Consider the following 17631-nt stretch of genomic DNA (forward strand, 5'->3'; position numbering starts at 1 on the left):
GAGGAGGAAAACATGACTAGGTCACTCCTGCTCTACCACAAGAACTTTCAAAATAGAATGGACTTCTCAGCAGATGTTGTACAGGTGACTCAAAGACTGGGCACAAAACCATTTAAGTTAAGTTTCAAATGTCTAAAATATTCTGTTCATTTATTACCATTCAATCAGGTTGCAATCCAAGGACTTAATGGAGGTTCTAAAGTGGATATTAGTAGACAAGACGATGTTTCCTCATTCCTTTCAATATTGTCTCAAAAACCTTGCTCGTGACTTACAATAGAAAGCTTCAGTGAAGGACCAACATGCTTGGAAATGTGAGGTTATTCATTAAAAAAAACCCTTAGCACCTGAATGAAAGGTGACATTTGACAGGGCACTGTTACGAGGCAGAAGGTCAATATCATGACAATACAATGCTAAAAGATTAAGGGAAGACTAGTGCAGAAGGGAAGCAAGGGTAAGCACAAAAGGAATTAAAAGATTTAGTTAAAAATCCCATAGTTATGTATAAGTGCTAAACTTCCCACCAGAGAGTCGTTTTCTACCTGCTGTGAGTGAAGTTGTAGTTAACCAATCCAAAAGAGCATACAGCTTAGCAGAGAAAGAAAATGGATCTCTGTGGAAGGCTAGAGACTACCTGTAAGGCACATGCTTGGTATATAATACTAAAGGGTTTTATTTTGCTTTTAGGTCCTGTGCATTTTAGAGCAGTATTGCATCATCTGCCCATGCAACTGCTGCAGAGTCAGCATCTGCACCCTGCTGAGGGGGTGATAGTTATTTCAAGAATACAGATTGCACACACTTTGTGGACATGTGTGTGTGTCATGTGAAGGTTGCTAGCAATGGCAGAAGAGGATGAATGAGCTGAACAGGCCAGCTATATGCTTTCTGTTCTCTCAAAAAAGAGCTACAAGCATCAACTACATGTCCTCTGTTACAAATTTCTGTTTGGAAATCTGACATGTGGAAGATGCTGGAAGAGACAATAGTGCTTTGGTTTACATTTTCACATGTACTAAACCCCAGCACTACTCAGCAAAGCATTCAACCATGCTGAAATGCAATGAGGCTTGAGAATATGCCTAAATGCACTGCTGATTCATATTCTGTGTGTGCAAAAATATGTCCACATACTGTTTTGGGAAAAGATACAAACTCAGGACACTAACAACATTAAGGAGGACGTTGCTGAAATATTATCTGCAATTGTTTACTTATGATATCAGTATTGAATTTACCTGTTCTGACCTAGTGGATTAAAGTATACTCACTGTGTACAAAAAATTCTCATAGAAATACGGTGCATGAAAAATATATTTGCTCTCGCCAGATCTATGAACTATATAGGATTCACTATAACCAGCTGGGGCGAAGAAAGATTCACCCCTACCCCATGTGATTATTTGCTCACTTTGTCTAATGTTAGAATGACTCAGTGAGGGTATAGAACCAGCAAACTAAGTACTGGAAGGGGGATAAAACCCCATCAGAAATGGGTTTTAAAAGGAGAAACCTAAATGTTATAGCTAAGAACAAGACCTCTGGAGGCTGTCAAGTTTATCCCACATTGATCTATGGGGTATATTGAAGAGTGCTGTGTGCGAGTCAGTACTACAGACAGGATAATTGGGCTTCATGTGTCACAGATCTTTGTCAGAACAGTATTTGTGGGAATGGGATGGAGATTTTGATCTCTTATATCTAATCTATAGCTGAGAAAATGTATAGTATATCAGTACAGCCAAAAAGTTCCCACACTGAGCATAAAGGATGTACTGCATAAAACAGCTTTCTGAAGATGACAAATGACAATGTGAAAAATCATCTCATATTTGGCATGCCAACATTTCTCTTGTGTTTATGAACATTATTTAAATTAATGAAATTCAGCATGAGGATTTGTGTGTAAGTGTTGGCAATACGAATCCTATAAATGTAGAATAGGCCAAATGCAATCCATCGCCTAGAAGATTGGTGGTTTCTTTGTTCTAAAAAAAAGAATTAAAATATCCATGAACAACACATCAGCCAGTGCAACTGGTTATACATCTGTGCTCATGTGGAAAATAATTGTAAATCCTGTGTATATGTAGTATGCCAAAAGGATTTTAGAAAAGACCAAAATATTCAGAATGGGTCTTGAATTCCAGTAGACAGAATATTATGCTTCATTTCAGTGAATTGTGCCTAATCTTTAGAGTCAGCCAGTAGTAAGTCTCCATAGTAAAAATAAATAATAATGAAAAAAATCTGGTACTAACAACAGTTCTAATCTATCAGCATGATGTTAAGCATGCATTGCAACTACATGAGGGTGGTTTAGTTACTGATGATCTCATTTCCTGAGAACTAGCTATGGGTAAAGGAGTCAACAAACCACAGCAATTATGTACCAGGTTTTCTAGCACCACCCAGAGATCTGAAGTGGTGCTCCAGGCCTGCTAAATCGAGAAAGGTGAATGATGATTCAAAAAAATAACCTAGGGACAGAATGCAAGACAATGATTTTTCACAGTGAAGAAAATAAAAATAAAATAATTTATACAGAGTTAAGCAAAAAAGTAACCTTTTATGAAAAATAACTGTTTATTGAACTTATATATGACAATTATTTCAAAGCATTCTTTTCTCAACTTTCTTCCTCCTTGATGAAAGGTTGGACACATTGAAATGTATACATTAGAGTAGGAAGAAGAGAATTCTAAGAACCACCTTCTGATGAAAGAAATAAAGGACAAGTTCCCTTTTTTGGGTTTGAGTAATATTTAACAGGGCATATACACATTAATGATTGGCAGATTAAGTTAGAGAGGGTGACTGGGGAAAAAAGCACATAGCTAAAATTCACATAAACTCAGTTTGCCCATCTTTAAGTTCTTCTAGGGGAAAAAAGGGACTTCTATCTCCCAAAATATCTGTACAAGGTACAGACAGCTTATTACAAAGAATAATTTTTCTTCCTTGTGTCTGTTTTAATCTTAGTGTTTGGTCATTTCTGCCAGACCTACTTTTTGAGCCATGTTATTTAGCATTTGCACACAGTAGCTCATATCACAAGATTGACACAGCACAAGCACACCAGGGTACACACACAAACAACAGCAAAGCAGCAGAAGCGAGAAGCTGTAGCAAGATAGAGTTACACAATTAGTCAACTCCTGAAACAAGTTATAACTTTCGTTCAGATTTCTCCTTGTTATCTTTTTGCTACACCAGAATGTCAGAAACATGTCATTGCTAGCAATAATAAGATCAAGAGCAAAGAATTTAAACCAGCATACATTGAATCATCCTTCCTTTTAACAGAAGCAAAGTAAATTCCAGTTAACTGGCAAGGCAGGGAAACTGGCTAGCAAAGCAAGCCTCCCTCTTTACCTGTGTTATTAATGCGGTTATGTAGCGCTCCTCCCCAGGACCACCTGTTTTGCTTTTGTTTTGGCTTCTGGCTTCTTTCAATTGTGCGACGTACAACAGCTTCATGTCGTTCCTTAAGTACAACAGGATAATACATTTGGATACTATTGGGTTTTTAACTTAATCTCATCAAGCCCTGCTACCCTCCACACAGACAAAACGTAGCAGGCATCTTGGAGTTGTGTTCAAGCTTATGTGCTGCCTACTAAGACAAACAGTAGAATAGGATTAAGTAGCAATTAAGCCATAAATAAGTTAAAATTTTAACTGTAAGCTTGAAAAGGTAAGATGTGTTTGAGATCTGCAGAGAAAAAAACAGTGACCCCGTTACGGCAGCCACTACACAAACACACCCTAGAGCTACTTCCCACCTTGTAACTCCCACCTACTAAATACTAGAAAAGTGGGAAAGGTAGGAAACAAAAAAAAAAAAGGATGAGCTGACTTATGTAGGATCACACTGCATGTAGCTCCCAGCTTAACCAAGACAAATCAGTCAAGAGCACATTTCATTACACACTCACTTTCTTAAAGGTTTTGTTAGAATAACTAATATTTAGCTACCCTTACACTGAATGGCTAAGAATTAAGAGAACCATAAGAAACAAACTCAATTTGTATTTTTCTGCATGAGTTTGTGCAGTGCCATACACTGTAACCCAGATATGCTCAGCTTAGCTGCATTTGATTCATAAAGGGCACTTTAAGAAGCAGTATCTGTACAAGCAAGGCTTAAAATCCTCTTGCACATGCGCTCTCTCTACATGCAACGTATGACTTAATTTGCATTCTTTCCATCAACTCTTAAAGAAAAAGCTCGATAGTACCATATCTTATGGTAAAAGCAAGCTGAAAAGTGTTTTCATTACATTTATTCTTACCTTATCTTCTTCTATTCTCTGCCTTCGCTTTTCTTCTACAGCAGCTCGCCTCCTCTCTTCCTTTAATCTCTGCTCTTCTAGCTTCTTTCTGCGTTCCTCTAGGTGTTTTTCATAATGTTGCCGGGCTCTCTCTTCTCTTTCTAACCAGATGGATTCTCTTGCAGCTGTGAGAAAAATCAGAAGTAAAAGCATTAACATGCTATATGTGATGAAGTCTTTAATACAATTTGAATAACCAAGCTGAATGGAACAACTTTTAAACTCATCTTCTTAAGAAGACATACGTAATACCCTAATCTCTCCTCATATATTAAAACATCATGTACCCTGGTGACACATTCATTTAATTTCATTTACTATGAATTACCACCAGAAATAGTTAAATTAGTTGAGCATATAGTCTTTATGTGGAAGAAAGGATTTTTTGTTTTGTTTTGTTTAAAATACCTAAAAACTTAAGTCAGATGTAAGTGAACACAATTCTGTTGCACAAACAACAAAATATTCTCTGTCATCTTTTACTGTAGAAACAAAGATAAAACTCTCACTTCTATATACCTTTACTGGTCAATACAGATCTCTTAGGACAGAAGTGGCTGGGATGACAATTTTAGCACTTGGACTGTTAGCTGTACCAACAGGTGACCAGAAGGAAACAAGTTACCCACCAAACACTTCAGTCTAAAGGTGAACTTTAATCTGCCATATAACTCCACTGCTGCAGAGCTCTGAACAGCACATTTCAGAAGTACTAATTAACACAAATCAAGAAGCACTACGAGACTGATTTTGCTCCCCATCAGGGTCTGAATTTTTGTGAAGGTACTACCTGGAACATGGGCTTAAACTGTAGTCCACATGAAACCATTTATATATGATACTCTGGACCTCTCCTCATTGCCGTCTTGAAAGCTTCAGGTCCCAGAAATTTTCTGTTCTAAAAAAACCCCCTGTTACTTGCTTTTAAAAAATCCTAGACATTTGATACCTCTGGATCTTCATGAACTTACAGATGGGAGTGCAGGAAGAGATGCATGTGAAGGTCACGAGACAAATATCACCAAGAACCACATTAGAAAACCGTACACAGAAAGAACTCATTGATAACAGAGCAGCAACAGGGAACCAGGACAGCAAAGTGTCAAAAAGACTTTCAATTTCTGAGGCCAGCAATGTAAGACGTTCTCTACCTAAGTCTAAGAGTATTTTTAAAATTCCATTGGGGCGGAGGTGGGAGACCCTACTGTTATAATCATGTACTCTAGAATGGCAACTCCAGCTTTCAATTATCAGAAACATTTGTGTTGACACAACCACATACCAAAACCAAAAAACCCCAAATGCTTCTAGGTGTTCAGAGCAGACACCGCAACTGCTTCTTGTAACACTAGGACTCCTCTTCACCAAACTGCTCTTCTGCACTTTCGTGCCTAACTCAAATGAATCCCACCTCACCTAATAAAGAACTTGGATTGCACTCTAAACCTTATGTACTTGCATACGCATTCATGAAAAACCTCCACCCTGAGTAGACCAGTTCATATGTAGAGTATCTCCCTTAAGAAAACAGCTCTCTACCCTTTCAAATCTCAAATAATTTGCTGAGAAATGCAAACGGCGTGTTCAGCTTTGCCATGGTATGCAAACTAACAGAGAGATGTTTGTTCAGCAGCTACGAGCAACCATAAGACACCCTCTTGGCAAGATGGGTGAAAGTTCTGCAAACATTTTGCAGAAAATTTAACAATCATAGCTAGAATAATGTACAGTTGCTTAGATAATTGCTAACAACAGGTGTGAAAAGTGACACCTACAAATGTAAAATACTAATGCAGGAGCCACCAGAAGATTTACAGAAATACTTTTCTATGCTAATTTAGTTAAGTGACTTGAAGGAGAAATGCAAACTGTAGACTAAGGCAGAAAATAGCAGAACATGGCAGAAAATGTGGCTTCCAGGCCAACTGAAATCTGCAAAGGCTCCTTCTTCTATATTAAAGCCTTACAACATAGCAAAATAAACACAAAAATTGGTGTTCCAAATGCCAGACTAATTTGTAAACCAGAAACACGCATCTGCTGCCCCTTCCTGGGAGCCAATAGCTCACCAAGAGAATGGATGGACAGAGAGATGACTCTTACTATGGTCTGCTCTTCTCCTGGAGCTATATAACCCCTCATGATGCTGTCTTTCTATTGCCCAGGTCCAGAGAAGACTGAGCAAAGGGCTTACTCTGAGCCCTGAGACTCCAACAATTGTGTTACATCCTGAACAGCTGAAGTGTAAGACATGTCACCTCTGAGGTACTGGCCTCCTCTTTTTCTCTTTGCCTTCTGCTTAACAGTCTAACTTGGCTAACCAATGCCTTGGGCAGAACCACTGTCAGCGTGCCACCAGAAAGGTAGTGATTTTTGCAAAAGCTTGCTCTTCCTACTAGCTTCTGCACAGTTGGATTGCACAATAGGGTCAGCCCAAGAGTAGACAGCCACATCAATGAACTGTACTGCTCTTTCCACTTACTCTATGTGCATTTATCTTGTTTTCATCAACAAACAAGGATAACTTTTTTTTTAAAAAAGAAGAAAAAAAAAAAGAGATACTTATTATATTTAATACCATCTAAAAACTGGCAGAAGACATTCCTAAAGTTCTTACACTTAAAGGGAAAAAGAATAAAGAGTATCATTAATCTTTGATTTCTGCACTGCAAACATTCCATGTTAATGCCTTCTTTCTCCTGAATCTTTGATGAAAATTTCAGAGAAAGTTAACACTTATTATTACAGGATAGGACCACTTCAGATATCCCTATTCAAAGCACACACATTACCCATTTTGGTGAGGTTTCATGACCATTTTAAACAAAGAGGTGGCTGACACCAAGAGAAGCAGCATTTACCCTCCTCTGGGCCCTGAGTTTGTACTCCTCCCCACGCTGACAATGTTGCTTATGGGACTGAGATCAGATGGACCAAGGAAACAATCTCGTTAAAACCAGGTTGCTTCCATGCCTTTTTTCTTCCAACACTCTTAGCTGCAGCTGCTCACAGTGGAAACTGGTCAGCCTGGGCAGATGGGTAAGCAGAGTGGGTTTAGGGGGTTCTGAAACCAGAAGAAGCCTTGGGGCAGAAACGGGACAGCTGGGGAGTGTATCACAGCCTGCTTGAGCTCTCCTGAAGCAAGACAGGGCTAGATAGTTTGCTGAATTTGACAGCAGGTCAATGCAATACATGCGGAGAAGCTGATTTCACCTTCTTTGCACCAGACTAATTCAAACCCACCCTACACCTAAAAGGAAGGTTACAGAATATGGCTTCTCTGTATTTCACAGATTTAAGAAAGCCTCTGCCCCAAGCTTTCAGTCATGGCCTAATTCCACACCCATTAAATTCAAAAGTTTTTGTATCCTCTTCAAAGACCTCTGCAGGTCTGTTCTGAGCAATATCACGTCCCTGTTTCTCTGACAAGTCATATCCCCAGCTTAGGATATGTTTTCTCCAAACATTAATTTTCTCCCCCATCAACAGAACCAATTACTATATACTGGGCACCTGTCCGAAGACAGAAGTTTCACAAAAGGCACAGTGAGGCTGGGAAATCATGCCTATTACTCATGAAGACACAAAAGGAAAGGAAGATACATTCAGAGCCTGAGTTTACAGGCCTGAACAGGTAAAATATTTTACTTCATAAAACCAAATTTCAACAGAACTTAATTAATAATACACTGTGAACAACACAATACTTGTAATAATTTTTTCCCATTTCAAGTCTAAGTTTTTATCTTCATTTTTTTTCCTCAAATAATTGTTCATTAGTGCTAGACTGCAGTAATGTTAAATAACTTAAATGCCATTCCTGGAGGATATGATATTAGTCTCTTCCTTCTGTTCTTTCTGCATAATTACTTCCCACGAAGCTTCTCCTGCTAGTTTTCACCTTCTGAACTGTTGCCTATTTGAGCCTACTGTTATGTTTCATTTCTGATACAGAAATGTTTAGAGGAGGATTTGTTTCAGTTCTGAGGATAGTATTGCACAGATACATGTAGATGCAGAACTTGTAATATTTTAACTTTAAAAAGGTATATGATTTTATGGACTTACTTTATTCTAACCTGCACAAACTATAATAATGAGTTTTAATTTCCAATCTTTATTATTTGTCTATCTGTAGATATCACAGAAATGGATCGGGGCGGGGGGGGAGACAATCATTCCCTATCCTCCTCTTAAACTGGAGTCCATTTCATTTATTGCATACAAAATTTGCAAAATTTGATCTTTTTTATAAGCTTTAGCTTCCCTAGCTAACCATTCAAGAGTGGAACTAGATTGTTCCCTTATGCAACATCATGTTTGCAATGTATGTTAGACCTACCTTCATATCGGAAATGTTCTAGGTAGAGTCTTACAGTATCCTATCACCATGGTGCTATACAAATGAATTAAAAAAAAAAAAAAAAAAAAGGCACGCACACACCCCATTACATAGACTCCGAACACACTAAGTAACCCAAACAATGTAGTTTTCAAACCTACAATTCAGTCAAACCATTTTGCACAAGTTTTGAAACATCTAGTCTGTTTGAAAAAGCTAAGATCACCTAAGGAGCTTAGTAGCACATATCTCATGAAAGTCCATCTAGCTGCAGCATGTTGGCTTTTACTCAATAGTCACTTACGTACATACTCTAACGATCATATCAAGACAAGCCACTGCTGTGTGGAAAGACTTCCACAGCTCCTGAGATCATTTGGATCTTTTGTGCCTGGAATCTGCTTACAGTGGCAACCCAGCATGAAAAGGCTCTTTAGTTTTCTACTGAAAATAAAGCACTTCCTGAAGGATACAAGAAATTAAGAAAAGCAAAGAATAAAAAAAATCCCAACTTGCTTAACTGATGTCACTGGAATATTAATTTGCCTATAAAAGACATAGATATTGTTTGTTCTTTCTGTCATTGATGTAAATGGTTAGACCATCTTGGGGCATTATTTGTGGTGGTTTCCATAGGCTTCAGCCTGTCATGTTGTTTAGAAAAAGTGATGAAAATAGTATATTTGAACTTTCAAGACTAAATTCAGGAAGACAAAGGCTGAAAATATTTTTATGTTTTGGTATGTAAAAGAGTTAACTTTCACATACACTCTCACTACTGGGAAGACAATCAGAATGTTAAACCTCTGGATAGAACACTGATCTTCAACTTTCTGCTCCTCAAAGAAGGGACAATAAAATCATACTTTTTGACAAGAAAAGACAACTCAATAACACACATTAAGGATGGATTACCAAGGCAAATAGAAATGTTAGACTGGAATAAATTATAACAAAATAAATAGGTCTGATTTCAAACAAATATAAAAGCTATGTCTTTCCATCACCTTTAAGTTACAGGCAAAAGCAGCAGAAAATATACACCCATATTGACATGAGGAAGCTACTAATTTTATGTTTGGACCAAGTATTTCATTAGTAAATAAAAGCATGATTTACGATACATCTGTTTTCTGAGAAAAAGTGTAGTATCTATTTTCATTAATTTAACTTTTTCCACAGATAGGCAAATAAAAAAAAATTAAAAGCAGGAAAAGGTTAAGTACTAATTCCTACATTTTCTCTTATTAGATAATCAAAGGAGACTATTTCCTTTGTTTTCACTGCTTCCTGTATGCACTACTGACATTCTTGCATGAACTTAAGGTCTCAGTTTTTGCCATCTACAAGGTAGGTATATACAGTGACATAAGTTAGTGTTCTTAGCTATCTGATGATATCTTCAGGAAAAATAAAAAGTTTAAAATAACATCTTTTTATTTCATTCTCATGTCCCTGTTTATGAATTCGCAGAAACTTCTTTCCTGCTACCCCAGACAGAAATTAACAAATTGTAGTCTAGGGTAAAACTTGAAGTTTACTCAAGGGTTAAAAAAGCCTACTCTAGGGTAAAAATTAGGGATATTAAGCCCTATTCTGAATACATAAGTGTGCTTCTAGAAGCACAACAAGCTGTGTTTCATGCAGACACATATATCAAATGCCTTGCTGATAGAAGGAATCAGCAGAAGAGCCTACAGGAAATGGAAGATACCTCTAAAAGATCCAATCAACTTGGAAGAGCAGCCAATTTGCAGCATGTAGAAGGGGAAAATACCCACTTTTATGATGGTTCTTCCAGAAGCTATACTAAGAGCTATGCCCGGTCCTGAGCCAATGCTGGACTCCAGTACAGGTACAGTCCAATGAAAAAGCTTTTTCTTGGGGCTGAGCCTTAACAACTTCACAATACTTCTCTCCCTCATAATAACACACATTGTCTGACAACATGCAAGAATCATTCAAAGAAGCCTAGGTTGTCATTCAAATAGTACCTGTATGCTGAAAGCTTAAGTAGTGTAGGAACATTTACATTAAAACTAGAAAATATAAAGAAAAGTCACAACCTCGTCCTCGTTCTATCTCATTATTTAGTATGATCTATAAATTTGAACACAGTCATGTGATACAAGGGCACAAAAATAGAGCATAAAAACAAGATTTAGAAATTGAGCCCTGGACATGCTGTTAATACCTTCTGCTTGTTTGCAAACTAGTAATGCTAGATTAGATTACAAAGCAACATAATTAAGACTATACTTCTGGCACCTCTGAAGTGAATAACAGAACAAAAGAAAACAAGGTCAATCAAGAAAGAAACATTCCAATATTAAGAGACATGTAAGACTTGAAACCAATCAATTTTACACTAGAATTAACTAATTTAATGTGGGAGATGTTAACTGCAAAGCATGCGCATGTCTTTTGTGGAAATAATTTTGTAGTTTCTTTCCCCAGTCATGCACAGAGAGCCATTCTTTGCAGGGGTTTTAGGCTGTAAGGAAGGGAGAGCATGCATTGAGTGTCAAAGCCTCTATTTTCTGTTTATCCACATGAAGCAAAGGGAGGTATCCCCAGCTCTTCTTTTGCTGCCCCTTCTGCTGTCTCTTCACTTTAGTCCTTTTCCTTCTGTTTTACCACCTATACAAAGGCAGATCAGTCTAGCACCACCCTTTCTCAATCTGCCTTTTGCATCCACCTTGGATGGACAGCTTACCTGAGTAAAGATCCTATAGCCTTTGTCAGTCTTTCCAGCCTTTATCTTTTCTGACTTTATAGCACCGACCTCAGCAATAGCTTTCTCCTCTGACCGCTGTTTCACCTTTCCTCACTGCCAGCTCCGCACTGTCCAAGACTGTGATCGCCTCCTTGCTGCATTAGCAGAAAAATGGATCAGTGATGCTTTAACCATACCTAAAAATGGGGACGTTCCATCAGGCCACAGAAATGGCTGACTGAATGAATTAAAAGGTGAACTTCAGAGTTGTAATTAAAGCTGAAGTTAATGTTAGATTCTCTAAGCCAACCCTTCCCCAGTAACCATGCTCCGAGGGACATTTGGCACTGAAATTTTTAAACTAATCTTCCTTAAAAATTGTTTGCTTGTCTTATAAACCCTTCTGACACTCAAGTCCTCTGAGAACGTCCCAAAATGATTCATATGCTGGGGTCACTGATTCCCAGTTTCTGTGGGGCTTCTGACTGTGGAAATGTCAGATAAAGTTCTGTCCCCAGCTGCCAGAGAACAGAATACGCCAGAAGGAATTCACTGACAGAAAAAAAAAAAAAGTACTTTTTATTAATGTGATGTTTTGCCAATGATAATTTTCAAATAGGAGAGGAATTTGTATCATAGTGTGATCTTTAAAATACTATTTTAATGCTTATGCATTGTAAGTATTAAGAATTTAATGATTTTAGCCAACCTGAAACTCAGACGTATTCTAAAAACTAAGATTAATAACACCTTTCCTTAAAGGAAGAGTTAAGTCAGATGGCAGGATTATCATCTTTTGTTCCTAATGCCAGAAAGTAAATGAGCCATATGTCCTTTTCAGGATGTTAATTGTGATAAAAAAAGGTCAGTGTAGTATAGATAAAACATGCACAGATGTAAGACTTAAAATGGTTCTCTCAAGAATCAGAGACTGAGATACTGTGAAGTGAAAACAAGAAATCCCCAACTCTTCCTCTTTGCTAGGCCACTACCTAAGGCTATCAGAATGAAACTCATATTAAAATTCTAGTAACTTTCCCTGCTGAAAAACACATTTTGATTTTTCTTTCCAGTCATGGAGAACCAGGTCTATGCTAATAAAAGGAACGTGCCTAGAGACCAACTGCCATGGAACAACTTTCAACTGTACTACTAAACTTCTACTCTCCAAAATGGTGCCAGCACTCAAGCAACACATGAGGAAAAGCCCATGGGCCTCCCCTGCCAATTCCCAAGCCTTGTCTGGGAATCAGCAAGACAGATAGTTGGCTGGAGCCAAAACCCTGCCAGGATCCATCATAAGAGTTTAATAGCAAGAACAATTGAGTTTTGGGACCAGGGAATGCTCTTCAGTGCTGTTTAATTTGCCCGCACAGATACAATCAATATGGCAGAGTTAAGGGCGACGCCCCCCTACTGAAAATGCAGAAGGTTTTGTTAAACTTTTTCAGTGTGACTAGGCCACCTACCATGTTTGCCTTCACACACAACTCAGTTCTGACATGTGTCTCACACAGCCTACAGTGCCAAACACAGCCGGTCAGCCCGACACATGCGAAGGAGCCATAGTACTGAGCTGGAGCCAGAAGTGTGGCAGCTCCCTTCACTCTGTCCTCTAGGAGCAGCCCCATTTGACAGCTATCACCCTCACCTACCACCACCTCTCTTGGGATTCCCGTCTTGCATGACCCAAGAGGGTTGGTCTCACACAAAGAGATCTGGTATTCATATTTTAAAGGGTAGACGTTAACTTCATGCATAGGCGCTGTCGGAAAGAGTGCTAGCAGAAACGTCACAAAATGAAAACATGATTACTAAAGAGTAGGTGACACATCAGAAGCATTAGTTATAGAATCAAGTAAAGATTACCCTAATAATCCTTTAAAGGTCTGAATGTGCATATCAACAAGTAATATACACATTATCAAACGGTCAGGTGAATAAAACACTTGAAGCATGGCTCCTAAGCAATTCCTTTATTTCTGCTCATGTGAAAAGGCAAGTCTAAGAATAAAGCTAAAAAAACAAAAAATCAATACAACTTATTTGTCATGGCAAACATGAATTGCACAGAAAAAAAGCCAAAGAATTCATCTTTCAGAAGTGTTGGGATGGCATTTCAAAAAACAATGCCTTTCCTACAGTGAAGGAACTAAAAAATCTTTCCTTCATGATGGGGTGATTAGCTGAAACAGCATACGTGTCCCTGTGTGCCTTCTACGTTTTCTAAAGAAAGTTTCAAAACTAGACAGGAATACACTAAGGTAAAAGGGGCATTTTTGTAGAAGCCTTTTTATTGTTTTCAATTAGGTAGCATAATGTGATCCTCAAGAAACAGCAGATACCGACAGTCCCACCACACATATGCTGTATGTATCCAGACAACAAAAATGGCAACACTCATCTTTCCTACTCTCTAAACTCTCATTAAAAATAGAAGAGGTAGACACCAAAGTGTGGTAAGTAGAATAAGACTGCTAAAATACCACTGCTAGGTGCAAGCAAATCCTCAAGAGTGCAGAGCACATACTGACCCATTACACCACAATGAAAACCACATCTATCACAGCACCCCGAACTTGAAAAAAATTAAATCTTGAGAGTAAACAAAGGCGGAAAAAAATAGGTCTTAAATCAACCCTCCTGTAACATCAGAATATTGCCCAGTAAACAAACATAATCATTATTAAACTAGTATTCCACATGATCTCAACAGAAGGGTCAAACAACTTAATTTTATGAAAAGATGGATAATATGACCTCCTGCTGTTCAAGTTGCTGAAAGTACCAGCTCTACACTTACAGAAGTGAACACTGTCTTTTTTTTGGGGGGGGGGGGGGGGGGAGGGGAAAGTATAATTTCACTTGAGGTATTACTGAAATTCTCAACTTCTGCTTAAAAGGAAGCCTTTGCTAAACTTGACAGATCCCCTAAATCAAAAGGAGAGGAATTAAGTTTAAATCCAACTTAATTCTAAAAAAAAAAAAATAAAAAAAAATCCTTCCTTCAGTTGCTTTACTGTTGCATGGATGATGTCCCAGTATTAACAAAATCCAACTCTAATTTTCAGTGAGACACATTTATGTAACAACATTATACAACTTGATTTTTAAGACAGACAGCTTAGGCATTTCTTTGCTATGGTTCACATGACATGAGTGACTGATTATCTAGGTTCTGCACTAAAAAAAACTCCAAAGCCTGCATGCCATTGTAAAAATCATTGCTTTGCTGTACTGGAATAGAAATCTCAGAAGACAGCTCCTAAATCATAATGTTAGCAGACAAATACACAGAAGAAAGTACAACGCGACTTTCAGTTTCTTGTTAATTCAAAATAATTCTTCAAGCAAGAACACACAATACACTCATATATCAAAGGGACATGCAGAACTCTCCCATTTAGGAATGAAGGATTCCATGTCAACTTAAAAAAAAAACCCACCAACCTACAGTTTGATATCGCTTTTAAAATATGTCACACAGGCTGAAGAAGGATCACAGGCCAGCAGGAGAGCACCTGAAGAGCTGCATGAAGGAATTCCAGCCAGTAAGTCAGCTTCATCAGGGGCCCAACTTAAATGTCTCTGTGCAAACACACACAGCATGGGGAATAAACAAGTGGAGTTAGAGGCAGATGCACACCTGCAGGGCTATGACCTTACTGGCATCACGCAGATGTGGTGGGATGGTTCCTATGACTGGAGTGTTGGAAGGGAAGAATACAGGCTTTTTAGGAAGAACAGGCAGGGGAGATGAGGAGGCCGTGTCACCCTCTATGTCAATGGCCAGCTGGAGCACATGGAGCTCTGCCTGGGGATGTTTGAGGAGCCGACCAAGAGCTTATGGGTCAGGAGTAAAGGGAGAGCAGGGACAGGTGATATTATACCAGGGGTCTGGTACAGGCCACCCAACTAAGAAGACTAAGCAGATGATAACCTCTATAGGCAGATAGGAGCAGCCTCACGTTCACAAGCCCTGGTCCTCATAGGGGACTTCAACCACCCCAATATCTGTTGGAAGGACAAGACAGCAGGGCATAAGCAATGCAGGAACCCCTGGAACATGCTGATGACAACTTCCTTCTCCAAGTGATAGAGGAGCCAACAAGGAGAGGTGCTATGCTGGACCTTGTTCTCACCAATAAGGAGGGGCTGGTGGAGTATGTGAAGCTCAAGGGCAGCCTTGGCTGCAGTGACCGAGAAATGGTGGAGTTCAAGATTCTTAGGGCAGCGAGGAGGGCACACAGCAAGCTCACCACCCTGGACCTCAGGAGAACAGACTTTGGCCTCTTCAGGGATCTGCTTGGTAGAGTACCATGGGATACGGCCCTGGAGGGAAGATGGGCCCAAGAAAGCTGGTTAATATTCAAGGATCACCTCCTACAAGCTCAGGAGCCTTGCATCCCAACAAAGAGGAAGTCCGGCAAAAATGACAGACAAAAAGGAAGCCTAGAGAGGATGGAGTCAGGGACAGGTAGCCTGGGAGGAATACAGAGAAATTGTGTGAGCAGCCAGGGATCAGGTCAGAAAAGCTAAAGCCCTGATAGAATTCAATCTGGCCAGGGATGTCAAGGGCAACAAGAAAAGCTTCTACAGGTAGGTTGGTGATAAGAGGAAAACTAGAGAAAATGTGGGCCCTCTCCAGAAGGAAACGGGAGACCTGGTTACCTGGGACGTGGAGAGGGCTGAGGTACTCAATGACTTTTTTGCCTCAGTCTTCACCTGCAAGTGCTCCAGCCACACCACCCAAGTTGCAGAAAGCAAAGGCAGGGACTGGGAGAATGAAGAACCACCTACTGTAGGAAAAGATCAGGTTTGAGACCAGCTAAGGAACCTGAAGGTGCACAAGGCCATGGTACCTGATGAGATGCATCTGCGGGTCCTGAGGGAACTGGCAGATGAAGTGGCTAAGCTACTATCCATCATAAAGGGAAAGGATGCCATCTAAGGGGACCTTGACAGTTTAGGAGGTGGGCCCATGAGAGCCTCATGAACTTCAACAAGGCCAAGTGCAAGGTCCTGCACATGGGTCAGGGCAATCCCAAGCACAAATACAGGCTGGGCGATGAGTGGATTGAGAGCAGTCCTGAGGAGAAGGACTGGCGGGTATTAGTGGATGAAAGACTGAAAATGAGCCAGCAGTGTGTGTTTGCAGCCCAGAAAGCCAGTCTCGTTCTGGGCTGCATCAAGAGGAGCGTGACCAGCAGGTCGAGGGAGGTGATTCTGCCCCTCTACTCAGCTCTCATGAGACCCCACCTGGAGTGCTGTGTTCAGCTCTGGGGCCCCCAACATAAGACAGACATGGACCTCTTGGAGCGGGTCCAGAGGAGGACCACAGAGATGATTGGGGTCTGGAGCCCCTCCCCTATGAAGACAGGCTGAGAGAGTTGAGGTTGTTTAGCCTGCAGAAGAAAAGGCTCCAGGGAGACCTTATAGCAGCCTTCCAGTACCTAAAGGGGGCCTACAGGAAAGATGGGGAGGGAGTCCTTATCAAGGAGTGTAATGATAGGATGATAGGTAATGGTTTTAAACTGAAAGAGGGTAGATTTTGATTAGGTGTAAGGAAGAAATTCTTTACTGTGAGGGTGGTGAGGCACTGGAAGAGGTTGCCCAGAGAAGTTGTGGATGCCCCATCCCTGGCAGTATTCAAGACCAAGTTGGATGGGGCTTTGAGCAACCTGGTCTTAGTGGAAGGTGTCCCTGCCCATGGCAGAGGGGTTGGAACTGGATGATCTTTAAGATATTGTTGGTTTAACCCCAGGCCAGCAGTTAAGCTCCACACAGATGCTCACTGTGTAAATAAACCCAAAACATAATACTATACGAGCTACTAGAAAGAAAATTAACTCTATCCCAGCCAAAACCAGGACAGGTCCCTTTCAACCCCAACCATTCTATGATAAAATGACACATTTCTCAATGGAATTCATGTCCTTCCAGTACCAAATATTCATTTATCAATAGCTAGAAAAATCAGAGTTCAGGAAAAGTGAAAGCATCAGAGGAAAGCATCTCTCTCTGCACTTGAGTAAAGCACTGTTACTACACAAGGACCAAACCTGAAAAAAGAATAAATTCAAGACATGGAAGTGTCATCTATGATTAATTAATTAAAATGGGCCAGTAACCTCCATTTGCTCTTGAACCTGAAGAAACTTAGACTAGACATACCATCAACCTCAACTCCAGGGGCAGCTTTTTAGGGATTGGCAAACATCCTGTCATTTTTTCCC

At 39.8% G+C, this 17631-nt stretch overlaps 1 protein-coding gene across 7 annotated transcripts in view; it reads right to left on the reverse strand.

The window, feature by feature from the left end:
* The window catches only part of MAP7 (microtubule associated protein 7), a 125403-nt gene that overhangs the window by 32161 nt on the left and 75611 nt on the right, over nucleotides 1–17631 (reverse strand). For 5 of the 7 annotated variants that reach the window (XM_049799864.1, XM_049799859.1, XM_049799857.1 and 2 more), the window contains 3 exons: nucleotides 4299–4462; nucleotides 3379–3490; nucleotides 2397–2483 (listed from right to left, as the gene is read on the reverse strand). In XM_049799864.1, the coding sequence (XP_049655821.1) occupies nucleotides 2397–2483; nucleotides 3379–3490; nucleotides 4299–4462 (363 nt within the window). The remainder of the gene's footprint in view (nucleotides 1–2396; nucleotides 2484–3378; nucleotides 3491–4298; nucleotides 4463–17631) is intronic. The other 2 variants (XM_049799863.1, XM_049799862.1) reach the window with 1 other exon arrangement.

This window comes from Accipiter gentilis, chromosome 5, assembly GCF_929443795.1.
Source record: "Accipiter gentilis chromosome 5, bAccGen1.1, whole genome shotgun sequence".
Taxonomy (NCBI): domain Eukaryota; kingdom Metazoa; phylum Chordata; class Aves; order Accipitriformes; family Accipitridae; genus Astur; species Astur gentilis.